The sequence below is a fragment of the Strigops habroptila genome, chromosome 6 (genome assembly GCF_004027225.2).
Source record: "Strigops habroptila isolate Jane chromosome 6, bStrHab1.2.pri, whole genome shotgun sequence".
In the NCBI taxonomy this organism is placed as follows: Eukaryota; Metazoa; Chordata; class Aves; order Psittaciformes; family Psittacidae; genus Strigops; species Strigops habroptila.
In genome coordinates, this window is record NC_044282.2 from 42,561,024 (window position 1) to 42,588,920 (window position 27,897).

Consider the following 27,897-nt stretch of genomic DNA (forward strand, 5'->3'; position numbering starts at 1 on the left):
GTTGTGGAAGCTCACTTGTGAATCAGGCAGAGATATCTCTACCTTGCTTTCCATTTGTGGAACAAGATCCTACCATGGGACATCATAAGCCCACATATTTTCTGGGAGGGACTATTCATGCATTTTATTAAGCAAACTTTCAGAAGTGCTTAAATTCTTCAAAGATGAGGGCACTATAAACAAGCTATCAGAGAAGCTGAACTGCTTAACTGTTACAGAGTTGTTTAAAAAAAGGTCTTTATATGCCTAAAAAGGACAAATACTGGGGACAAGACCTACAGTAGTTACTAAGAAATACTGCAATGCCTAAAATGATTTTTAAAACCAAGTATAAAGGTAACTTCTTCTGCTATACCTGTGAATAAAAGATTTGTGTTTACTAAAAGTAACAAACTCCAACTCAGAGATGCTTTGCAGAAAAATGGAAAGCATTTATTAGTGAGACCATAAATTATAATAAATTAGCATTTTTTTCAGCATGTTTAGTTTGAAATTGTTCATAATTTTTCCCTCATGTAAAAAATAAATCCATACAGCAGGGCAGAACTGACACAAGACACAAATTGGAGTAGATTTATACAGCAACTTGCTCAAAAATAAAACTTTGTCATAAATTGACTATCGACTACTGCTTAAGAAATAAATTTAGAGGAAAGTTCGGGTCATTTGATGCATTTCAATTCCATGTTAGAATAGTCTTGATCAAGAATCTCATTTTAACAAAATCTGAAAAGTTAAAATATATTTTTCAGTGTAAATATATTACTGCTTCAACATTTTTTTCTATATGAATTTACTTGTTACTTATGGCAACATAATTGGCTGGAAAGACGCCAGTTTGTCCTCCTACTCTACCTTCCCACCAATCAAACTGGGAATCTGTTTTGGTTGTGACCATGATTTTGTCTCCAGCTTTGAAAGTCAAGTCACCTGGCTGTTGTCCTTCAAATGAATAAAGTGCTGTCACTTCTACCGGATTATTCCAAGAGTTACCTGAAATGAAAGAAATTGAATGAAATAAAATTACTAAACTACACATTCAGTAAGTCCTTAAATATAATATTCTTAAACGACAGTAGAAAGCTGTGACAAAGACACCAAAATAATTTATCTGAGCATATAAACCGCTGATGAAAAAACCCTTCCATTTTCACTACAAGTGAATGAAATTTGGATTCTAGCCTATCAGTACAGTCTATTTAATAATGTCATATTCTATACAAAATAAAGATCAGCAACTTTTTCTATATGCCTCATATGGTCAGAGGCAGTGCGAACAGAAGCAGTGGGTTGAAGAAAGTGCGAATACTTTCTGAAAGATTGCTGAAGAGAACCAGTTTTGGATTTTAGTTTTGGATTTTAGTTTTGGTATGTGTTCTCTGTGACATTTTCTTCACAGAATCTGCAAAACTTAAAGCAGGGATTTGATTTTTTTATTAGTACTCAGGATATAAGATGGTAAAATACAAAATATCTACAGCACTTCCCTTCTTTTTCCAGTGGGTTTGCAGCATCTAGGATCTGGTGTATCTTGCATGTTAAACAAACACACAAAACATGCTAGTAGAAAGAACTGAGCATAGTTTGATGTACTGGAAGTGACTTGGCTTGCATTGTGGTATTTTAGACCACATATACATGTGGCTTTTATTCTCTTCCCACCAGTCTCTTACATAACTTTCTCAGTCCTTAGCTGGGGTTGGAATCATGCCATGAGTTTTCTGATCTAGTTTTAAAGTCATCTAAAGTCTTGGGTACCATCATCCAGCCTCCATTCCTGCTGACACATTTTAGCCAATATCTCAATGTTTATTACTATTGAACTTTTAATCTAAGTGAATATCTTCAATTTGCTAATAATCATTTTTGCTATCAATTCCTTCAACTGTCTGAACTAAACGACGTAACTGTATTTGTTTAATGTTGATGTAGAAAGCAGTTACATCTCTTGCATGAATGCATCTAAAAGTGAAAAATGGAAGGCGCAATGGAAGAGTAGCTAAGAGGAAATAATGAAGATGTTTACACAGTCAGGTGGAGAGATTTTAGGATGTATGGCTCATACGGATATGATGGCTGCACAAATGCTGAGATTAAAGGCTTGTAGCATGACCTACACCTGCTTATGCCAAAACTGTGTTGCAGGAGGGGAAACCCAAGCTCATTTTAGTCTACATGCTGCAAGTACAAATCTACAAAGGATGGTGAGAGAAGCACTAATACAACTTTTTTTTGTTTGGAAGTCTGTTGTCAACAACTATACCCACAGAACTTTTCTTCTAGTTGCTTTTAGCATCTCAAAAGCAACAGGAAAAATCCTTTCCCCTCCAAGCCTCACAAATACAAACTGTAGCCAAAACAGGACATACAAAAGAATAATGAACTAAAATGTATGCATAAACACCTTAGATTTTTTCCCCCTAGTATCAGTCAATACATATATTCATTCCATAGGCCAGTTCTTTGCCTTCATGATCTGCATTTGTAGCAATCACCAAAGATTTATGAAAAATTATTTGGTTGTGTGCTGGGAGAGTGTTGGTTGCAGAGAAGCCAAATGCTGTTTTCCTTGATCACAGTCTCTCCCTCCTGATATCTATATTCATGATCTGAAGTCAGACAGCACTACTTCTTTTAACGTGAAAACAAAACCAGATGAGAATATCCATGTTTATCAGGTCCTTATCTCCACCAGTTACTCCAATAAAAAAAAAGGCAGCAATACAGCTTTTCCAAATATCTTTTTTACTTTTACACTTGAAACCCTGACAGAGTATTTAGCAATTCCATGATCTTCCTCCAAGAATTCAAGCAATTGATGCAGTCAGGATGATATGACGTGGTTCCATGCAAAGTGCGGTTTGAGGCTAGATATTTTGATTGAGGAAATCACAGCAAAACCCAGGAATGTAAAAGACGTTTTTACTTTTTAATCCTATGACTTAGTCGCATATAAAAAAGAAGAGAGGATGTGTTTTATCCCTGTGCCACATTCAGGCAGCACACATGGGTAAAACTGCATTCTGTAAGTTACAATTAAGGCTCCAAGTTCTTACCCTTTTGAGTTCTTAATCACATGTGTTTCCATCACCTAAGTGTTCAAATGCATAACCATGCAAGGAGAATTAGAGTTATTATATAACTGCCCAAACTATAGTAATATACTTGGAAAAATTAGATAATTGTCAGCACAAAAGAAGAGGCTGAAAGTACTAAAGGTGATGGTGAGAGCTTCTTTTCATTACATTCAATAGAACAGTCACCACCACGTTAACATGCTGGACTTTTGGCAATGGCAGCAAGTAATAGTTACCTCATCCATGGCTGAACTTGCTTTAACAGCAAGACTGTAATTCCTCTTACACAAACTACTGAGTAAATTGACATTGGTTTGGTAAAAGTAGAGAGAAAAATGAAGGGAAACTAGACATAAACTAAAGCATGAAAAGGCAGAAAAAAAAATGCATGTGAGAGATTAAAGTGTAGAAGTGCATTTGATACACCACAATCTTGCCTCCAATTATTGTTTGCTCTGTCATATTAAAAAGATTGTTTTAAGCATTTCCCTTACCACTTTCTGCTTCTGTGCAAACATACAGAAACCTCAAAGCACTACAGCTAATTATGAACATTGAGTTCTGTGTCCTTGCTCCATTTGCTACCTTGCTACCATTTAAAAGCATTTTCCAGCTTTATTCCTGTCAGCTATTTTGTAACAATTCCTATTTAATTTTCCCTAGCAGCTCTTTCCCATCCCACAGTTTCATTTTATTTCTCTCATCTCTGTGCTTTACTTCTGTATTTTTGTAGCATAAAACCAGATAAAATACATATTTATTGCCTCCAGATTGCAGCATCCCATGCCTCATATTTATGTGGATCATCCTAATGTATAGGTATCTTAAATGAATGCACTGTTATGAAATCTACCACATATATTATCAGGGGGAATTATTTCATATTCCTGTTTCCCCAATTTCAGTTTTATGTAAAATCGTTTTAAATAAAATTGTTACAGTCAACATGAAGATTGTTGAATGCATATACTGAAACCACATTTGCAGCTCACAAGATGGTGCTACAGTGCTACACACAGGATAAGATACTGAAATCATTGAGATTTATGAGTATGCACACTGAAATAAAAACAAATTACATTGTGGAAAATCCTTAATTAATGGTATCTGAATAAACACAGCACACTTCTACAAACACAGTGGTCAAAACAGAAATACAGAAATTTTGGCTGAAGATCGATTAGTGCAGCAGCCAGCATACATATTCAATGCTCTAGCATACACAGGTATGGTGTATGCTTGTTAACAAACTGCTCTGACCACAATATCCTTTCATTTTTATTCATCTTTACATACCATAATGATTTGAACCTTTTGCTAAGGACTACTGCTATAGATTAAGGACTTAATGAGGTATAAACTAGAGTGAATTTACAGCCTCTTGGCTGCGCTGCAGTACCAGTCCCAGAGTAAATGAGAGAATGATAAAATTACCTTTAATTAGAGCACATTTAGCACAGAACAAAAACACTCTCTAGAAAGTTGCTATACAACAGATACACTGGCTACATTTCTATTAATTGGTTGAAGAGTGCCAGAAGCCTTTTTTTGACTTCGAGACCAATTGGCACAGTCTGGCCACATACCTACCAGTACACACTCACCACACAGGGAGGAGAGCCACATCCAAACTACCTATTGGTTTCTATACTGGCGTAACTCCTAAATCACATCTGTGAATTATCTGGAAAAGTGCAAGGTGAGAATAATGCCAAAGAATTTTCTAACAACACAACCACACAGGTAACTGAGTTACAGTGCTTGAGCCTGTGCCTTCACACTGTTTAATTTACTAGTGGATGTAGTCACTAGTTTCACATTGTAATGTAAACCTACAAAATATTAATAAAACCATAGGCTGTTTCTAAGACTGTTTTTTAGAGAAGAACACTCATTTTACATCATTTTAGGTTCAGCTTATTATGCTTCCAAAAACTGAGTTGGAAGACAGAATAGTACAGTTCAGCTGTGGGTCCCAAATTTAATTTTACTGGCATAGATATATATATTCCCTAGCCACTGAATGCCTGATCTTGAAGAGCTTGCAGAAGAAATTATATAAAAACTGTAAAGTGCTGCTTTTAGTCATTGACACAGCAAACTGAAATAAATTTCATGTGCTTGAGATTAGTGGTGAGATTGCTAAACATCCACTTTGCAAAATTCACTAATTATCAGCAATTAGAGAGCTAGCATGATTTTGTGGGTCATGTGTGCACCTATGTCATGGTTCAATCACAGCTGGCAACTAAGTACCACACAGCTTCTCACTCACTCCTCCCTGATGGGATAGGGGAGAGAATCAGAAGGGTAAAAGTAAGAAAACTCATGGGCCAAGAGAAGAACAGCTTAATAGTGGAAATAATGATATAATGATAATAATTGTAATGAAAAGGAAAACAAAAAGAGAAAGAAACAAGCCCCAAGAAAAACAAGTAATGCAAATGAAAAACAATTGCTCACTGCCAGCCGACTGATGCCCAGCCTGTTCCCAAGCAGCAGCCCCTTGGCCAGCTTTCCCCCTAGTTTATACGCTGAGCATGATGCCATATGGTATGCAATATCCCTTTGGCTAGCTGGGGTCAGCTGTCCTTGCTGTGTCCTCTCCCAGCTTCTTCTGCACCCCCAGCCTACTCACTGGCAGAGCATGAGAAGCTGTAAAGTCCTTGACTTAACATAAGCACTGCTCAGCAACAACTAAAACATTGGTGTGTTATCAGCATTATTCTCATTCTAAATCCAAAACACAGCACTGTACAGCTACTAGGAAGAAAATTAACTCTATCCCAGCCAGAACCAGGACAATCCATATGATAGAAACGAACTGTACTAAGTCAAACTATTACTTCTGGCTTTGGGTTCATCTAAACCGTATTAAACAGCTTGCACAAAAGGAGCCCTGGGACTCAACTGCCACCGCCAACAAGCCATCTGATCGAGGGGACTGATGACTGACAGGGTAATCCTATTGTTGACTGTCCATATATTACACGCTTTCTACTAAATCTCTCCTTTGGTAAATGAGCGTGGGGTCTGCTTTCTTTTGAAGTTGAAAGGTTATAACATTGCTTCTATTGGGATGCAACATACCCTATGAAAATGTGATTGTCTAGGTAGATATATTTTTCCTTGGAACTGAATAGTCTACCATCCTTATTTTTTTTCGTGCAACCTTTAGAATGCATGGCTAGTAGTTTTTGATATTTAAAAAACGATGTGGATGAGTAACACATTCTAAATACTAAATTCTACTTTCTCTGCATTTTGTAAAGAAATAGAAGTGACTGGAACTGTCATACAAAATGTTAAAAGTCAGATGAGTCTCCAGCATCAGAGATGACAGAAGTTGTACACTGCTGCCATAAAAGCTCCACCAAAAAGTGTCAGCTTACAGAAAAGCTGCAACAGAATTCTCATTGGTGGAATGAAGACAGAGAAAACTAAACAACCACATGAATCCTGTTTATGCAACAGAAGAGAAAACCAACAAACAGATCAAACCATGGAAAACAACTAATGAATCTAGGCAGATGCACACATCTATGCTTTTAAAAACAAATATATCAAGTATCAAAAAGGTTTACTATCACTAATCCAGTGTTCAGAGGCATTGAAAGCCTTGGTATTGCTTGTAGGTTTAGGACGAGAGCTGTAACTAGCAGGGAACAGACAGAAATCTTAGTTCTTTACCTATGATGGGACACTGGGCGTTTGTTTAGAAAGAATTAATATTGAGTTTATAATTAGAGTTTGGGAAAGGATTCAAGGCAGGCTGAAGAACTAGGTTAATTACAGTGTCCTGCAAATCTCCAAGTAAAAAATGATAGTTGGTGCCAGCAACAATGAAGAGTTTATAGATTTTAATTACTATCCTTAGCAAATGGTCTGGACAATACCACCTGCTAAGATACTATTGTGAATATAAACACTTGGACAACATGGTCTAGGGTGAGGTGTCCCTGCCCATGGCAGGGGGGTTGGAACTAGATGATCTTAAGGTCCTTTCCAACCCCAACTATTCTATGATTCTATCAAATACATACCTTGATTATACTCAACTGCCTGAAGGATATTTGTCCCAAATTATCATATTAAAAAGGAAGACTATTCTCAGGCCCCAACGCGACATGTTAAAGTGGAAGACAAACATTAGCTTGATTCAACATCTTTAAATGAACCAGCAACATGTCGTTGCAGCAAAGGTGGTGAACAGTATCCTGAGCTGCATTAAGCGAGAGTCAGTGGAGGAATGTAAAGGACGGGCAAAGTGACAGGGCAGGAAATTAGCTTTGAAGCAACAACTGAATCTAGATGAGAATAAAGGAATATTGAATTTGCAAAGGTCAGACAGAAGGATGTTGTAACAATTGAATCATAACAAGACAAAAGCCTGGACAAAAGTGGAGACGGAAAGAAATGGCAGCATCTTTGAAATGGTATTGAAATGGTAGAGAACAATCTATAAGACTTATTGCTCAGAAAGTGAAATTCTAACGATGATCACGTGCTCTGCAGTGGTCACGAACAGGCAGTTTCAAATTCTATTTGATCATTTTTAGCTTGAATTCATAATTAGTGAACCAAAGAGTATCAGAGTAAGGGAGGAAGAGAGAGATCTGGAACAAAGATAATTATGAAATGTCTGCAGAAAATGTTATTTAGCAAATGAAAAGGGACAAAGGACAGCTAGCTGGGAAATCTTAACAGAAAAATGGAGGGCTGATAAGAACACCTTCTCATTGAGACACTGGAAATATATATATAAAGGCAATTATAGACGCAGGCCAGCAATGGAATTCAGGAAGCACAAGTATTACTGAACAGAAGGTGACAATTAATCTACCTATTAGGCTAAGGGAGGATGGAATGCTATTTCTAGTATGTGGTTATAAAGAGGTCACCAGAGATGTGGAAGTAACATTTACATCGGTGAATGGAGCAGTACCAAGGCCAACTGCAAGTCTGGACCTGCCCATGCTCCTAAACTCCATGTCTCCAAATCAGAGTAGTTTCTTTCATATTGCCTACTGGGGACAGTCTCCGGCACATCAAACTTCTAAAATACTAAGAACAGCCCACTACATTTCCTAGATCAAAATCATACCAGGAACTTGCTAGCAATTTAATGGAATAAACGATACAGTTTCAGTGCCTAAGCACATTCTATGGCAATGTTTAATTTATCAGCATAGATAATCTTGAACCAGGTACAAGAGAAACTGTTTTCAAGAGAGTCCAGCATAATACTGAAAAACTCCAAAGCAACAACATAAAAGAAGATTAGGTAACAGGATTATGATCAGCTATGGGCTTCATACGACGAAAGAGCATAAGATGCTAACACCGGGAAGAGATATTGCTAGAGGAAATTGAAAGTTCAAAAGTTGAAAGAAGGGACAAGATATGATGGAAACCTGGGACAGAGAGGGCATAAAACAATGAGAACCTCCTGAATCTATGAAAGCTAAAAAGTTTATAGAAGATATGAGTTGAGGATGAGTAGAACCATCCTATCTGTATCAGTATCCTCCTTAAAGACACCCAGAATGGACTGCTATGAGGGGACAGGAACTGGCTAGGATCTAAAGAATGGTCTAGTAATGCAAGACCTCCATGCAGGTGAGACCGGGAGCATGTTTCTAAATAAAACACATTCTCTGACACAGGCTGGAGTCTGTTGCACACATTAAACCACCTTTTTGGCCAGTCCTCTTTTTGCCCCCTTTATTCAATTGGAGAGGCTATTTCAGAGCCATATTCCCCCAGCTGGCAAAATTGCTTTATGTCCAGCATCAAGTAATTCACTACTAGTTTACATCTATTTTTTTGTTTGTTGATACTGATACTAGCCTTTGGCTGAAAGCTTTCCTTCTTGACATTTACCTTTCTTATGCTTTTATAGTCAACCCCCTTTTTTTTTTAACCTACAGTTTAGTCCTGGATTCTTGAGGAAACCACTAATTATTACTACATGCTAGTTTCCTGCAAGCTGCTCAATCCTTTAATTTTATGGATCTCCTGCCTTATACCACTATCACATTTTGTAATTGCTTTTAACTAAGAGTTTTAAACAAGAATGAATACTAGTTTTAAATTAACAGTGGCTTTCATCATAATAGTTCTTATGAATCACACTCTAATGACTTGGAACAAAGAATACTTCTGAAAAAACAGAAGATGATACTCTAGGATGTAAAGAAATAAAGCTACAAAAGTACGTAATTTTATGTTTATTACTTACTACATGCACACATCCAACAAAAAAAATAATCTTTCCTTAAGACTATTTTTCCTCTCAGGGTTTAGAAAGTAACCAAGATCATTAAAACTACATCTGAAAACAGGATTCTGTTATTAAAATAAAAAATACATGGCTTGCAATGTATGTGACTACCAGTTTGAATATTTCACCAAATTTAAAAACCTCTTGCATATATAACTCCGTAAAAAACACTGGCTCATTTACTTGCTAAACTGTAAACCAAGGAAAAAAAAAATCTTTTAATTTTTTTAATGATTAGATATTAAGAAAATTTTATATCAGTGATGTTCTAAAATATTGAAACAACACTGCCTCAAAATATCCACTTTATGACCACATGCAATAATAAAATCATGACAGATACAACATGTTATTTCATGTGACTTTTGGAAAATAGGCACCTTGGAGATTAAGACCTCAACAGGTAGAGTTCACTGGACACTTCATAATGTTTTATGGATATAGAATTTTAACGCAACTAATAGTCCATGCTTTGATGATATTTGAATTCCAAGGCTTTACTATTCTTAAGTATTTTCTAACAAATATTGTTTAGGTAATGTGAACTTCGGCTCAAAGTTGGGGCTCAGACCCATAAAGATGATGTTGAGTTCCTGGTCACAACTAGATTGCACTGAAGTTAAGTCAGCTTACTGAATTACCTAGGTTACAATGTCATGGTAAGCAGAAACAAGTTACCTTGTAAGGTTAGATTCTCTTACTAGGCAACATTCATTCCCAGGCTTCATCATTCACCATGTCTAGCAAAAGGCCTAAACCAGCAGCATCTTTGGAAAGTGACAACTGGTCTGTGTTTGAGGACTTAAGATGGAAGTGAAGTAAGGTAAATCAGAGAAAGGATGAAAGGAAGTGCTATATGAGAAAGTGCTATAACAGAAAAATTGGGCAGCAAACTAAAAGATGTCATGGGTTTCTTCTCAAGACAAGATGAAACATCAGCCAGCAGAGTGGGGAAAGTAAAGCAGCTGTATATTGTAGCATGTTACTCATTGAGACTCTCTGAAGAAATTACCTTTTCAGGTCCTGTATGGCAACCAAATATTACATGTGCTAATATACCAAGAAAGAAAGTCTCCATGCAGCTCTCATTCAGAAAGAAATATAGTAGCCCAACTGTATCTTAAATAGTAGAAGTCATGAAAATAATTTCAGTTCTTGAATCATACCAGTATACAGATTAGTTCTTTTCCAACCTAATGTACTTTATTTTCCATATTCTTAGACCACACCTCTCAGCCTTTAACCTAAAAAGAAAGGGTTGCATCTCAGCTTTTAGAGCAGAACAGACATATACCTACTTACAAATTTCATTTTAGTTGTTTCTGGGCAAATTACAAACAAAGTGTTTGTTCAATCTTACAAATGAAATCTCAAATGTCCTATCCACATTAAACTACTAATTTCCTTAATGGCTTTTATTTTGTTTGTTAAATGTAGATTCACCTCAAAAAACCCTCAGCATACACAACACAACAACATCAGATCTCACTGAACAGATGTTTGGGATGGCCTAAATATGCAAGGTAGATTTGACATTTTATAGCTACAGGTACTAATCTGCTATAATCAGATATAAACATAAATCTTTCTGTACAGGTACTTGAAGCATGTCATATGCCACCATTGATCCAATTAATCTTCAATAATGTTCATCTGATCAAAGGTCAGGAGACATGATACTCAACAAATCATGCTCAGAACAAATAACCTCTTGCCTTAGCTGTTGCTCTGCCACTAAGTATAGCTTGTTTTGGGTAAGTAAACAAAACCCCTTGTCTTTCTCTACTTCCTGAAAAAAAAAAACCCAAAACCCAAAACCCAATAAAACCAACTCCTTAAGATTCGCAAAGTATTTAAAGTTAACACTGAAATTCTAAAACTATTCCTTCTTCATAACTAAGAAAACAAGGATGGATTTTTTTGGGGGTACCTGAGCTTCACTGACACTGCAGTAAAGCAGTACTCTTAAATGCCCACACAAATGTCTCTTTGTGCTATGAGTTACACAAACCTGCTCTGAAAGGGAGGTCAGGCACTAGCTGCTTTGCTCTATTCCACAATCACAGGCAAAGAAATGTCCTATATCCAGAAGACCTGATGTCTGTTTTGTTACAGCAGCTGTAGCTTTAGGGCAAAGTGTTCAGGATACCTCGGATAATATCAAGGAAGACCTGCATCATTCCAGGAACTACACTCTTTAATATCTCTTGATAATAAATGCACACCCCTGTCATAGAAAGGAGTGCAAAAGCAAGTGTTAAGCCCTCTTCAACTTCCATAGGAACTGTCTCAGCAAACCCTATTTTCTGAATTAGTTGCAGAGCTAGATGTCATGTATTACTTCAACTAGGTACTTTGTCCAGGTTTCCAGTGTTACAAAGCCCTCTAGTTGATTTCTGGAATAACTTAATAACTACGTTCTACATCAACAAAGAAATGGTGGCTGGAAAAAACTATTCCATGTTGCTAAAGACAGTACAAAGCAAAGTTAGCCACAGCTGTTCCATACAAGGTATGTCACCCCCAATTTTGCTCCAGAGCCTTAACAGTTAAGAAATCCATCATCAGCTGCAAATCTGTTATGCATGGAATACAAGTATTATACACACTTCTATAATAGACTCACAAAAGCAAGAAAGAGGATCAAGTACTTTTGACCTCTCCCACATAAGGTAGAAATGGGCAATTTAAAAGCAGCTTCCAGGTCACCAACTTGTGTCACTACTGAACAGTGTCACGTCCAGCAAACAAAACTGGTGGTTTCATTGGTGGTTGAAACAGACCTGACTATCTTTAAAGTTTAAGTTACTGTGCAAATTAAGCTCATTCAGTACGAAACATATTTCACTTATTTTGAGTTTCTGGCCTAGTAGGGAACATGCTGGCTCATCATCTTCATCTGCTGATGGAATGCTTTCTATCTTTGTTTCAGCACAGTCAGCTTTTGCATTAAAGAAGTGCCTTTTCTGTTAAGCATCTGTGGATGTATTTGATATTTAGGGTATAAAAAACTCCCACCTCCTGCTTGCAAGAGTCAATTCCATAATAGTACTTCTGCTGATTACTTTTTGGCTTTTTCTGCCTTTTCAAAAAACATTTAAATTTTCATTCAAACTGAAATGGTCAAATAAACTATATCAATGCCAAGGGCTTTATTATGTTCAAGACTACATTAATGCAAATAATGCTTGTGTTGAAATCATACTGCAAAAGCTGAGACGCAATGCTAAGTATAACCTTCATATTTTGCAAAGAAATGAGCACTGTTTTATTCAGGTCAAACTGACGATTTAGGAATAATTTGTGGATCTTTTATTACGTTGACAAGTTTCTCCATGTTTCCTCTACACATACCGAGTTAACATCTCAACTTGAATACACTGTCTCTGTATTTTGCCTCTCAAATCTCTGTACTGTCAGATTCAAATTCTGATAATGAGTTACTTGCACATGATTCTTGATGTAAGTCTTAGCTTTTACCCCAGTCTGGGAAAGAACCTACAGCCTCGAAAAAAAACCCAAACCAAAACAACCTCACAACAAAAAAACCCCTCTGAACCCCTAAAAATATCCCAACACCCAAAAGGAGTAAACTCAAATTAATTCTATATCGTTTCTGCCAGTTTCTTAGAGTAATACCAATAGAAAATTATTTTCAGCCTTTTGTGGAAAAAATCTTCTCTGCATTGGTTAGAAAAAATAGTTAGAAATAGCAAAATTATATGAGACAAAGAGGCATCTCGTATAGAAATATAAAAAATAATCAAAATAATATTATTGTAAAAGGCCTCATTTGAAGCGCTGTTGACAACCCTCATCGCCAATGCTTAAAACTGGACAAGGAACAGGATGACCAGGAACAGAAAACCTGTTTTCAAGAGGAAATGAAAATGAGCTTCACAGCATAAAACTCAGATGAAAGAGGCTACTATTACCAGATAAAGGAATAAGACAGAAAAGTATTTTAGCTAAAGAGCATGAGACAAAAATGATTTAATCATGCTAAGAATAAATTTAGATGAAAAGCAGAAAGAAATGTCAAGTCATTAAAAATGAAAGATTCAGAAACTGCTTTCTGTTAAAAAAAAAGGCTGGAATTTCATCCCTATTTTAATGTGAAATGTAGCACTTTCATGAAAACATTTAACTTATGTGAACACCTGCAATATATAGAAAACTCTTGCTAATGTTAGTTGGGTTAAAGGGCTCAGGGGCTGTTGAAATCTATACTAGAATTTATTCTTGACACAATTACTTATTCTCATTGCTGTTATGTTACTCTACTCCCAGTACAGCTATCAATTCTACCTATACCACAGGCTTCATCAGCTTCTAAATTCAAAAGGTATTCAACAAATGTTTCCTTCCTCTGCCAAATGGTGACACAAGCAATTGTACTTCCACTTACAGCATCCCATGGCACAATCCTGTATCATCTGATCACAGTGTAAACTGGTAGGAGAAAGGTAGATACCCCTACTTCATCACAGAACAACTTCAGTAAACTGAAGCTAGAAACAGCACAGACCCATGAACTGGTGCCTAAACTGATGAGTGCAAACTCTCCAACTTGCAACATCCACCCTCATGAGGATGAAGCATCTTGGACTGCCACCATCACCCAACCTGTGTTCACACTACACTTCCCAGGCAAGCACTGCCAACCTTCACTGAATACTCAATACATCAGCCTGGCCAAAAACTACACAGTTATGACAAAGTTCATGAAATAAAACAGCAAACAGTTCTGTAGTTTTCAGTTAAAATTAAAAATGGTATTGACAGTATTCATACATGAATACAAAAGTATTCATACTTTTGTGAACATGATGCAATGCTACATATGCTTTTAGGTCAAGTGAAATAGTGGATGTGTAGATGCTCCTTCAAAAGAAAAAGCTTATAGTAACTTGTCGTGGTTTTTAAGCTCCTTTTGCTCTTGGAGTTGATGAGTCACTTCATCCACTGTTGGTGGTGCTACATCATTCCAGGTCATTCATGCCAATGAGTGGGCATATGATGATGGTGCACTCCATGTAAGTTTCTGCCACATAGGTCATGTACATTCGACTTCATCTGGATCTACGGATGCATTCCCAGCATCCGGCCTATGATAGATCATCTGTAGAATGGCTGGTTCCCTCGGGGACTAGAATGTCAATATTGGGATCTTTTTTATTCCCTCTTAATAACAATAAAGAGTGAAAAAGCTAAGAGCTAAGCCTGAAGACTGATTGCTTTCACTAGCTAGAACCACACTCTCAACAGAACTGGAGAGTACAAGGTTGAGAGTCGTCTAAGAAGGAGAAAAAATTACCGCTACTGATGAACCCAGGACATAACTACATTTGTGGGGAAAAAAAAAAAAAACAAGCAAAAACCCCACCAAACCCCAAAACAACCCCCCACCAAAAAAACCAAACCAAAACAACAACAACAAAAACCCACAAAACAAAGAAAGAAACAAAAAAATCCAAACCAAAACCTAAACCCATCCCTTAGTTCAAGTATGAGGAAATTCTGACTTGCAGATGGGATTCAGCCACTAACTCCAATTCGTCCAATGTGCAACGAACATGAAGGCAGATTTTGCCCCAACTCTACTTCCAAACTTCCTCTGCTGCCCCATACCCAGCTGTACCACTAATCTTACATTCTTCCCCCTCCTTCTATTGTAGTTGACATATAACAGAACTGGTGGAAGGAGTAGGGAAGAGACTGTCTGAGCTTTATGGCAAGGGACCAATACATGAAACTGTGTACCAGAGTAAGTTTTTCTCTTCTATTTTTTCTTTACAGAAGAGTCTACTATTTTCTCTTTTTTTCTTTTTTTTTTTAATTTTCCTTTGACACCTTCCTTGCTAATAGCAAAGGACCTGCTAAGAACACAAACATGAGAGGAAAGGGGGAAGAAGGGCGCAAGTCTCACACTGTATGAACAAATTAATAATACCTCACGCTTCCCTTCCATAAGAGTAGAGGTCATTCCCAGTTGAGTTTCTTAATGAAACAAACAACTGGAAAAAGACTATTTGAAAGTTGCCTAAGATGGTGATAAAATTGTTAATGAGAAAGTGAAATGCAATGGAATATAACCATAGAAGCCTCAATTAAATCTTTGCCAGATGTCCCCAGGAACAGGTAAGAAGTTCTTGAAACTGTAACTTTTTGTAAAAGTGAGAAGCATTATTACACCATTTCTAGAAGAGTTACTTGTCCTACTAATTTAGTTTGCATTAGTGTTTGCCTTATTGATTATTTTTGCCTCCTATTCTTATTCACAAACCGACATTTTTTTCTACAAAATGTGAATGACCTTCTTGGTGCAATCAGCAATGGCCAGCTGACTGATCTGCACAATGTAATCCTGAACTAGCACAGCCAAGGTAGAGGCAGGACCCCAGAGGTCCCTACATAACAGAGAACACATCACCTTTTTGGGAATTATGGCACTTAATTTTACTGCTCATGGAAAAATGTATTTAAAGTGGTTGTTCCATCAGGCCAAAACCGAATGAATTCCCAATGAAAGGAAAGTAGAATCAGAGTTTTCCCTTAGCACTTAGTATAAAGTAGATGTTCAGTATCCTTCCAGGAACAGATATGCAGCATTTTCTTCCATCTCCTTCCTGCCTCTCACCAGAGATAAGGTAAGTTTTGGGGACCATGTGGAAGGCAGGATGTTCTCAAAAAGCAGTTTTCAGATGTAGTGACGTTTCTTGTCCCTGCTATCAAGATGGATCTGTAAGCGTCACCTTATCATTATTGCAAAACAATCTCCGTTTCTTAGATCAGTGTTAGCTTTCATCTCAAGTCAATCAAGCACAGGGCATTTTGCCACAGTCTGGATAGAAATCCTGTATATTTAACATTTCCTTGAAGTACTTGAAAATCCTGTTTGGCTTCTATTAGTATTAATGAAGCAGAAGCTCCCATACTCCCAAAGACTTTTCCAGATAAATAGATAGGAAAGCAATTTAAACTTGCCTTTGTCATACTACTTGAACAATAAAGAAAGAAAAGACTATCTAACGCAGTACACAGCACTGAAACAACTTAAGCGTATATTTCATAAATATGCCAAAACATTAAGCTGCCTGATTGACAAGGGCCTCAGACGAAAGACTTTAACTTATACCATTTAACATTTATATGTTCACATGAACAATTTCATATTTTATCTGCTGTGAGCCACACTTAAAAAAAAATAAGTATAGATTGCACTGAGATTTTCCTGTGATTTAGCTCCAATTTCCTAATTTTTATTCCAAAATGCCAAGAAAAAATACTGTTCCTTGTGCCAATATATCTGGCTCATATTTAGCATAACAGCTTTCTGCCACTGCATGCTCACATCAGAAAGACACCAATTTCATCTTAGCATGTCTGACCTCAATCTCTGTGCCTCATTGTATTTTGAGTTAGTTGATTAAACACAGCAAGTTATCTGTTTCAGTATGACCAGTGAAGTCCGGCATGCTACATATTTTCCTCTCAGTTTGCCACAACATAAGCCACAAGCAGCTTGATTATCTGACTTATTACATTCATGTTCGTAATAGTATGAACCTAGTAAAAGTGAATCAGGGATAAAAATAGTCTCAAAAATAATTTCCTGGGATTTCCTGGGTTTGGTTAGTATTAAGAAAAAGCTCATAACAGCAAGAAAATTAATACTGTGGGGGACCACCAGATGGATATTTTATTTTACTAAATATAAACATGTCACAAGCCTTGCCATGAAAAACACAAAAATAGACCCAAGCTTAGCTAAAACTCTTTAAAACAAAAACAAACTAACAAAAACCCACAAAGGAAAAAAAAAAAAAGGTATTTTATTTACTTTTCTGGGGGTTAACTTCTTCACGTTTACTAAATTAGTAGACAATGTCATGAAGGATTATGACAGATACATCATATATCTCACTTTGTAAAAATTTTCTACAAAAATATCTATTAATCACACTGAGATGTCTTATTGATTTTACAGTTTATAATCTGCTAGAGTTCCTCCTCAAATTATAGCATAGAAGGAACAGATTTCTGCACAGCTTGATGAAGGTTCTTGCTTACAATGTGAAATAGCTCAACTTGATCCTACAGCAAATCTCTGCCTTTCTTGGAAAAGGAAAAGTTCATGAACTGAAGAATGAAGAGTAGCATTTTATCAGTTCCAGATAAACAGCGCCTAAAGGAATATGCACCTATCTGATTTTATTATTTTATCCAGCTTTCAGTTAATTACTGAAATCGTTATCTTTCATTCACCATAAAAAAATGTCTACTCCACTTCCCGATGAAGATACACAATGGGAGAACAATTTCATTAACTAGTTAACTTCCTTATCTACAAGGTGTGAGTAACAGCTCAGAAATATCACAGAAAAATATGGAAAAACTGAAAGGCTTCCTTTATCAATGCTCCATCAGGTGGAGCAGATTTTTCTATTTATCTCCAAGTTATCATACATCCATTACTGAATAGACTTTTAAAAGTGTACAGTCTAATGCCTAAGAAAATGTCTCAGGGACAACATTTCTGAAATATCATCCAGTGACAGAAATAAATCATATTTCTATGGATGATTTCATTTCCAGTTCAAAAACAAAATGCATTTTTTCTCTTATTGTGAACCATGGAGCCTTCCTTCATCCTTAAAACCAACCGATTTTGGATTCCTTCTCCCTTCCAGGTCTATGCAGATAGCATGGTACAAAAACCATTTTTTAATCTCACTTAAGGAGAAGTTAAAAGGTTTGATTCATTTTTACTTCAAGTTGGCAAATGAATCTCCAGAAATTTAAACTATTTTAAATGTATTTTAAATCATCTTGATTCAGAACAGACAGAAAGCAGCAAAACCTACAATATTGACAATATTCTAGAAAGACAGGCTTTAAGTGTATGTTTTGTCACAACTAAGGAAAAGCAAAAATTTAGGTATACACCAGGGAAAAAGTTAGCCCGAGACCACAGAGACACCTGATTTTTATTGGCTTCCAAACTGATGATATACTTTTACTTTACTATTGTGGTGTTTAGTCCTAATTACCACAAAAATGCCAAAGTCAAAAGTCACTCATCAAGAGGAGATTTGGGCACATTTACATTTCTTTTATAGTTTAGTTGTCAGAATTTTTTTGTCAGTGGGTATTTCTAAATGTGGAACTGCATAGCTGATATAAATAGCTGCATGTTAGATTTCCAGTTAAATTTGTGTTGTTCTAAAATAGTACTAGTTTTGTTAAAACTGAGTTAAGCAGCATAATAGAAAAACAAAGTGATTGCTTCAACACACATTATGTGCTTGCAACTTTAAAACAGGCTTGCTTTGCTTAGAGTGATGCTCTCTTTCAGCAGCTCTAACCAAAAATTATATCGTTTCACTATACTGGTTTTAAACAAGCTCAGCAGTACACATGATTAGAGGTACTAATTAACGCAGAGACAGCTAGAATGTTGTCCACATTGCAGGTTATATTTTGTCTTTTCCCTGAATTTGATCGATATTATCCTACAGGATAACAGCTCTAAGAATAACAAGATCATAAGTCAGATGGAACCTGAACTGCAGAACAAGCATACAAGTAAAATAAGAAATGGGAGATGAAGTTACAAGTAAAAATTAGGCTATTGACCTCAGAGAGCTGCAAAACAGAACAATAACCATGAAAAGCAGCATCTCTGAGAGGGTTTTAGTTAACACAAATTGAGTTTACTGCAACCTCATGGTACCGCCTAATCAAAAAGGGTTTCTTCACTATGGGAGTGGTGAGGCACTGAACAAGTTGCCCAGAGAAGCTGTGGCTGCCCCATCCCTGGCAGTGTTCAAGGCCAGGCTGGACAGGGCTTTGAGCAACCTGGTCTAGTGGAAGGTGACCCTGCCTGTGGCAGGGGGTTGGAACTAGATGATCTTCAAGGTCCCTTCCAGCACAAACTCTTCCATGAAACTGTGACACTTTTTTAACTGTTTTAACATAGAGTAGCAATATGTAAGATGGTTAAAATAAAAAAATGAATAAACAAATAATAAAAAAAGTAAGGACTGGAGTTTTGTTCGTATTCATTATGGCTTTTAGGAGCCCAAATCTTACTGAGCTTACATCTCAGAAATTGCTATTTGTAGCACTATTTAAAACTGCAGAGGAAAGAGAAAATTACTTATGACAAAGAGCTCATCAATCTGTTTAGCAATCAAAAGAAAGATCAAGGAAGATCAAAAGGTGACTTGATTACAGCACAAGTGTCTCAAAGGGAACAAGAGGGGAACAAAAAAAAAAAACCTGGGTAGGAAAGAGCTCTATAATATAGTGAAGAAAGCCACAACAAACATCATTGTCTAAAAGATGCAGACAAATTCATATGGGAAGGCATAAATTTTTAATAATAAGGTTGGCAAATCACTCAAACTACCACTGAAGGAAGGAGTAGTTTTTTAGCTTCTTAAAACCAGTGACATTTCTCATTTGCCTCTGTGTCTTCATCAGCAGGCTTGATATAGCACTTTTTTCAGCATGTAAGAATACAGGTATATGCCTAATGGGGCAGCAATAATCTGTTAATATTTTCATGTTTTTTTCAAAGTATAACATTTCTGACAAATTTTTTTTTTTTGTTTTTGTTAGAGTTTTACTGTAATCAAGCTTGGGTGTGATGACTTTATGCACAATAATAATCTTAAGAGTTCAATGTCTGCAGATAAATACTTTATTCAGTTCAAAAATCAAAATCAGAGGGCACACATCTTCCCCAAGATAAAATGAAATTTAAAACTATTTAGTTCAAGTAATTGTGGATGGTAAGAAAGCCTTCTGAGAAAGTTTGAGAGAAATCTAAAGAAAACCTTGAACACAGGCTTTAAGGCACAAATTCTTATGAGTTTCTTAAGCAAATTATATGACTGCTTAAAAGATGCAAACAGCATCATTACTTTTGCCAAATTATGACAAAATTATTACTAATACTGTTATAAAAAAACCTGCTTTTGTGTTTACAATGAGCATTTTGACTTACAGTATTGTAGCCATAGGCCCACCCTCTTGTCATAAACATTTCTGAAAGGAAACACATTACTGAGCAGAGGCAGAAAGAAACACTTAGCAAGCATGCATTTTTGAGGCCAGAGAACTCAAGCCCAGGATGATTTTGGTAATTGTGAATGAGTAGTGAAAGAACAATGTTTCGACGGAAAACATTTTTTTTGCATTTTCGTCCCCATTCCTGCCTCATGTCTGTTTCCTGATTGTTACTGCATCTTGGCAATTTGAAGGGATTTTTTTCCAAACATGTGAACCAGTCCTTCCCTGATTAGCTGAGCTGAAGAAAAAGTGAAAAAATACCTGACTTCTGATTCTGAACAAATTGCCTGTTCATGATTTGGTTCTCAACATTCACTTTAACCCAGACCCTACTTTTACTAGCAGATTGCTACTCCTGCTACTACCAGTTCAGCTGGGAAATCATGTCACTAATGTTTTCAGGATCTTACAGTCTTCAGCAAACTGCTAGGAGAATAGACAGCTAAGTCAAGTAACCATTTATTTACATTTTTGGTTACTTGCTGCTCCATGGCAGTACCCCAAGCAGAAATAACTAGAAATCATAACACTAATGAAAAACTACTATCTATGAATAGATATTCTAGTGTGACAAACTATCAACCTAATGTATCTAAAAAAAAATGTTCTGATAAAATAAACTTCTCCTGAGTCTACAATGCCCAAGTAGTCCACTGAAGAACCATGGGTCATTTATATCACAGATGTAGTAAAGAAACCTTCTACCCAGATAAAGTACAGCTAAATCGTGGTAATAAAGCTTGTAATGCCCCGTTGGTCCTTTTATTAGATTGTACAGCATAGAGGGGGCAAGTAGAAAAATGAAGCTGCAAATCCCTAATTCCAGTAATGGAGGTGGCATGAACTATCATACTCATAAGCAAATCTAATTCCTTTATCTTAACAGTCACCAGAAAAACCTCTACTACTGTAGAAACTTCATACTTCACAACCTCAACAACTGTATCAGCTATTGGGTTTTGGTTGATTGGTTTGTTTGTTTCTTTTTCCCCAGAATTGTAAAAGGTTTCTGCAAATTATTAATTTTTTTAAAAATAAAATTCGTGGTATTTCAAGTTTCTGGAAACATTTTAAAGCATTACTGAACCTAATTTTACAACTAAATGCATTACCTTAAGTATTATTCAGTTACATGAAAACAATCTACTTGCATCTGAGTTCAAGTATCACATTATCAGTTTAGAAAAACATGTTTTTCATTTAAGAAAACATTTGAAATAGGTTATATTGCATTACCTATCTAGATAATACAGCCCACATAAAATAATTAAAAATGTTTCATCCAGAAGTCTAGCTCTTCTTCCATCTAATGCGAAGAATTAATGTTTCAACCTTTCTACTACTTTTGCAACTGTTGCAAAACCAAAGCTTCATAACACAATGCCATCCTCCCCTCTCCCCACCCAAAAGCAAGTCTTTACTACTGGCAATCCAGACCAGCTTGTTGCTCAGCATCAAAACCTACCCCTGCATCAGCCATTACACCTAAAATGTAGTTTCCTAAAGGTTAGTTTCATGCACTCTTCTATTAGTTAACTAAAATATATTTTTTTTTAACTAGGAAGATGCAAAAAACGTTGAAGATTTTTTTTTTTTCAGATCACTGTAGAACATCAGTTGCAGCAAGTAATCCTGCAATCAAAGTTGGCTAGTATGAGCTCTAGCTGCTACGCAGCTCTGTTGAAATCATCTGGACTATAAACAGGCAGGAAGAGATTATTGACAGAAGGTATGGCCTTAAGGCTCCTTCTATTCCATCATCCAGCATTAATACACTCTATGTGACTGCCGTGAAAGGGGCTTCAACTCTATTCCAGCCTCCCATCAACATGCTTGTAGGCTATGGTATTGAGATACTCAGGGTAACTGACTTTAACCTTGATTTTTCCCTGTGATAAGAGCAATTCTCTAGCCTTTAGAAACATATAGTACTTCTGAGGATTCAGATAGCATTTGAACTGTTTCCTATGGAAATACATTCTGCAACAGCAAGCAAAATATACCATGCCAAGCTTGTAAAGTAAACAGAATTACCATGAGACATCATTTCTTGCAGGGAGTAACATTTACACAGATCCTACTGCCCCTTGTACTCCTCAAAAATAAGCTTGTGTATTTCTAGAAACTGTTAGGAATCCTCAGTAGTAGACTGATCAAGTCAACATATTTATTTCAAAGAATCCTGAAAATGATCAGAGATGGTTCTTGAAGATTTTTACCTTGTCTCTTGCACCTGAGTGAAAGAACACTCCCTTTAATAGAGTAAACGTGTGTGCAAGATTTTTCTCCTGCTTTAGTAACCTCTTCTCAATTGGTCCAAAAAAGTGAGAAAGTTTAGTTTTAGTGGCCAGAAGACCAATTTTTCTTTGTTTTTGGATGACAGCTGCTGAGTACAGATCACTAGAATCATCATTCTTTTCCTGGTAAAGTCATAGAGCACAACAGCAAATTTTGATTCTCAGGAAGTCTCTGATCTAGAGAAGTCACATCAACAGCTGAGCTTAAGATCCTCCTATGTTGGTCCCCTCAACAGACGCACACGTCAACAGCATGTATAGAGAGAAGGTATGAAGGAGAATGTAAAGACAATGACACATATAATTTATCTTACTTTTTAGTGAAAAATCTCTAATTACATTAACCAAGAAATGAAAAATACAATGACGATTTTGACCTTCAGACAACTATTTAAATACTGTGTTAAATCACAGTACTCTACCTAAAATAGACTTTTCACTGTGATCTATTATCAAGCTTGATTTTAGCTCCATTTTCAAAAGTTTAATTTTATTTTCAAGTGATGCATGCAATATGTGAAACTGTGTGTACACAATCACGTATATACAAACATATATGTATGTAATATGAAATGCCTTGGTCTTGGTTTTGATCATAGCAGAGACCATTAAAACATTTGTTTATCAAATGGACAATATACTTCATGGTAGAAATAATTTATTTCACTGACTTTAAACAGCTAACAGTCTTTTACCTGTGAAAGGTGAGATTCCTGATGGGAGAGAACACTACGGCAGCCAAGTGAACATAATCACTTTTTATTATATTTTTTTTCCTAAGGGATCACAAATTTCCAGATGATAAGCCTCACACAGTTCAAGAGTACTGTGTAGTACTGTGCAGTACTGTGCAAGTACTACACAGTAAGATTCTTCCATTAGAGCCAAAACTGTTTTAAACTTAAGAGAATCAGAACAGAACAAAAACCAAGTAGTTCTCGACTCAATACATAAACCTGAAAGAGTATAACCGCGATGGAAATCTGTGTTTATGCCAGCATAATCAGATATGACCTGTGGAACCATTTTTTAATTAAAACAGCAGTTACAGTACCTTGCATAAGGACTTGGACACAAGCTTGTTGTATCAGCTTTCTTTTTCGTTTCAATTAGGTGGTAATATAAAACAGTTTTACTGCTTTCAGTTCATTTTTCGAGCTGACTGAATAAAGCAAAAGAACTTTTGCTGTTCAGAAAAAGAACACTGATGTTGGAATATAAGGCCAGGGAATAAGATTCACATTTGTGAAATATTTTCAGAAGAGCATACAAGATCTGATTCTCATTTTAACACATGGACAAGCAAAAAAAATACGTACGGCCAGATATTGTTAGATGTCTTTCAAAGTACTTTTAGGATTTCTCAGATTGCACACTGCATTAGTAAAATATGTGTAAGCTTAGTACTTACCCCCAGAGGCATAATCATTTGGAAGCTCAGGATAAAGTTTGTTTGTATTCTTTTTAGCTGAAAGAGAAAAAGTAACAAGTTATATAATATACTATCATATATTATTATATTTCATATGCTGCTTGTGTAATACATGTTCAATAGTCATAAAATGATTGCAGTTATCTAAGGAGCAGTACAGAAGAAAGAAATAAGGACTTAGCCTTATATCCTTGTCTAGAGAAATAAATCAAGTTAACAATAGGAGCTGTACATTAAAGCCTCACTTTCAATGACAGCACTTTGGCACACAAACTGTTACGGAGCCCAAACTGCCTCCCGTGCTCTACTGTGAGACATCTACCTACTAAAAGATAATGACAACCTAAAAGAGAAACTAAGTTTTCTAGAAACCAGAATTTCTAGAAGTAGAACTAGCAGTTTCTAGTAGGACTGTTCTTTTTACTAAGAAGCTTCATTGTATCATGGGGCAATAAACATCTATGGTTCCCTTTGAACACTCACATGCTTAAGTAACTATACAAACACTATATATAGCAAATCAAACAAAATATTTACTCTTTAGTGCTCATGGCACTATCTGAACATGCTTTCAGTGTTTGCCCAAGTTTCTGTAGAGACAGCTACTACTATAATAATTGCATAACATTCATTAGCTTCAGTGTCTAATTTTATATAGAGAATTAATGATTATCAAAATGTTTTTAACCTGGTGGTGTTGGTCTAACAGTGGGTTTAGGTGGTTCAGGTCGCAACGATGGTCTAGCAGGTGGGTCATTTACCTAAAATGTACAAATTTTAATAAAAAAAGTTGTATCACACCTGAAAGTAGATTGTAACTTCAGAGCCTAGAGGTGTAACAAGTTACACTGGAAAAAAACCCACAAAAATCACTCTTTCTCCACTGAAATTGTATGAACTCGAGAAGCACACTAAAGAACTAGTGACATACACGACTGTAATGTAATTCGCCATGGTTTAACAAAGATGGAAGTAAATTACTGTCTATCAGTAACATTAAAATCTACAGGAAAACATCTACAGTCTTAGTATTACTTTGTAAATGTGATTGTTTCAATGGAAGACAATAAAAATAGAAAAACAAAGAGTATCCACAGCAAAGCTGGTATTAACTTGATTATTATTAAACCTGCATGTTATTTGCGGATTAACTTGATTAGGAATAGTTGAACGAATTTTTTTAATCATCACCTCAGATTTGATTATACACTATTATAAAAACAAGGATGTACTTTGTTATCCTGGAGGATGCAAAGCAAAACCAGCAACATTCTTGTCCACAAGAGCCTACCATGGCAACATTAGAATGAATGCATTACTCACATGCAGTATCTGCCATGTGTTACGCCTTTAAGCATCCAATAGTGAAGAATGGCACATGAACATCAACATTACCACTGACTAGGAACAGTCCAGGAACAGAGAAAGCCTATGTGAAAGAGAGGTGCACAAACCCTTCTTTGTTCCCTGACAGCTTTTCCTGGATTATTTTTCTGCTCTTCATTTTCATATACTTCAGTGAAGGATGCTAGAGTTTCATAAAGATCTTCTGCTTGTGCCGGAAAAGGCACATCACCAAGCAAGATGGCACTAGCACGAATATCCTGCCCATAAAACCTGATACAGAAGAAAAGATGCCAAGTATTTGATCATCGTTACATTTCAATGTCTAGATAAATTCATCTTGTGCAAATGTTCCCCCCGCCCCGTCCCTGAATTTCTCATACTGATCATATATCGCGAAGTGATAGAACTAATTCAACCCTGTAAATTTGGAATAATAAGTAATTGCAGCAAACGTGAATGCTTACCTACCATCTTACTTCAAAATATTCTTGTGAGTAGTATTTTGTTTTCCTGGTCACACAGTATAGACCAGCTAGACCTTTTGAAAGCCAAGCACACAGCAAACTGAATAAACACCACACCACTTTTCCAAAACATTGTAATAGAGTCTTCAATGAAAAAAATTCCTTAATGGAATTTTATGAAGATAGCTAAAAGCTACTGATATGCTGTGATTAAAATGAGTGTCAACTCTTTTCTGATACTAGCAGATCCAAAGTTTTCATAAACACAGAACATACAAGTGCAAGACACTCAGAGGTTCTGTGGATTTTCAACTTAATAGGATGCAAAAAGGAAGCACCATTTCATACACTGGGCATTTTTCCAAATTCACTGATGCTGTAAACCAGATTTTTTTTGTTTGTTTCAAGTGGCCTAAAAGAATATTATTATGCAGTAAATACCTCAATACCTATCTTCTACATGGTGCTGGGTTTTGATGGCAAGGTTTTGGTAACGGGCAGGGCTCCAGGAGTGGCTACTGTGAGAAGCTGCTAGAAGCATATATATATATAATCTCTGAACATTCAGCATCATCTCGACACCCATTGCAAGATGTCTAAATTGAAGAAACCCTTGTCCCTCAAGAAACTCTAAACTCAGCATAGTATGTTCTCACAACAAAGTTTTTTCCAGATTGAATGTGTCCTAGTTAATTTTGTCACTATGCATTCACTGAATCTTCTAGATTTGAAGATAACTTACTTGCGATTTGTTTCTTTCCTTTCAATTAAACAGGTTCCTTCCAGGGATACACCCGCAAACAGACCTCGAGATTTGCAGTATGTATAGACAGCTGCAGAACTTCTCAGGGCAACATCCCCTTCTAAGTTTCTAGGAGGAAAAAAGTTTTGACTAACATTCTTCAATATGGCTTTGCAACAAGAACAGCAATTGTCTTTTTATTTTAATCCTACAAAAAGTCAGCAAAAGTTTTACTTCCCTCTGTTCTTATAAACTCTATTGAATATATTCAAGTGGGTCAGACTTGAAATCCATTTTCAGTTCTTATTTTAGACAGGACCCAGTAAAACGTAATTAAGTTGGTTCCTCTGAAGCACAGAACAATGTTGTCTCATGTGAATGCTCCACATTAGACCTTCTCTTTCATTCAGAAGCCTGAAATATTAACCTATGTTTTAATCATGTTTTAAAATTATCTGATTATGTTTGTGGTGACTTGGAACCCTATTCAATATATTCAAATCCTCCTTGATTTTATGGTGCCCAAAACAGCACAAAATATTCCAAGTAAGACTTTATCAGACCTCAACAGACTTGGAAGATTACAATTTTTGTCCTACTCAGGACGACATAATATTCTAGGTTTGAAGATACTTCAGGCAGTCAGCCAGTCCAACCTCCTGCCCAAAACAGATACAACATCAAATTGAGAACAGGATGCTCTGGGCTTTGTCTAGCCAGCTTTGAAGACTTTCAAGGATATAGATTCCACAGACACTCTGAACAACCTGTGCCAGTGCTCAGCTATACTCATGTTGAAATTTTTTTTTTCTCATATCCAGTCAGAACCTTCCTTGTGTCAATTTATGACTACCATCTCTCACTGCCTTGACATGCACCTCGGTAAAGAATTGGGCTCTGTCTTCTTGCTGATTCCCTTTCAGGGAAGACCTCAAGGTCTTCTCCAGGTTAAATAAGCTGAGCTCCCCCATCCTCATTATACATGTACTCCATGTCCCTGGCCATCTTGGTAGCCACTCACTGCACACAATCAAGTTTATAAACATCTTTCTTGTACTGCAGGGCTGAAACTGGACACAATATTCTAGGCTGTCTATGAAATGCCAAGTAAAGGGCAACAGTCACTTCCCTTATCCACTGGTTAGAGCTCTATTGATGCAGCCCCCTACACTGTAC

The 27,897-nt window shown here is 36.4% G+C and overlaps 1 protein-coding gene across 5 annotated transcripts in view; it reads right to left on the reverse strand.

Moving 5' to 3' along the window:
• Window positions 1-410: 410 nt before the first annotated feature.
• SH3YL1 (SH3 and SYLF domain containing 1) overlaps window positions 411-27,897 on the reverse strand; it is a 48,582-nt gene continuing 21,095 nt past the window's right edge. For 3 of the 5 annotated variants that reach the window (XR_003991826.1, XR_003991825.1, XR_003991827.1), the window contains exons 6-10: window positions 26,722-26,850; window positions 25,623-25,785; window positions 24,857-24,929; window positions 24,148-24,204; window positions 838-993 (exon numbers count right to left, since the gene is read on the reverse strand). Coding sequence is in view for 2 of the 5 variants with exons in the window: in XM_030489448.1 (XP_030345308.1) it covers window positions 794-993; window positions 24,148-24,204; window positions 24,857-24,929; window positions 25,623-25,785; window positions 26,722-26,850 (622 nt within the window). In the remaining 3 variants the exon portion in view is untranslated. Of the gene's footprint in view, window positions 994-24,147; window positions 24,205-24,856; window positions 24,930-25,622; window positions 25,786-26,721; window positions 26,851-27,897 lie in introns of all 5 variants that reach the window. The other 2 variants (XM_030489448.1, XM_030489449.1) reach the window with 2 other exon arrangements.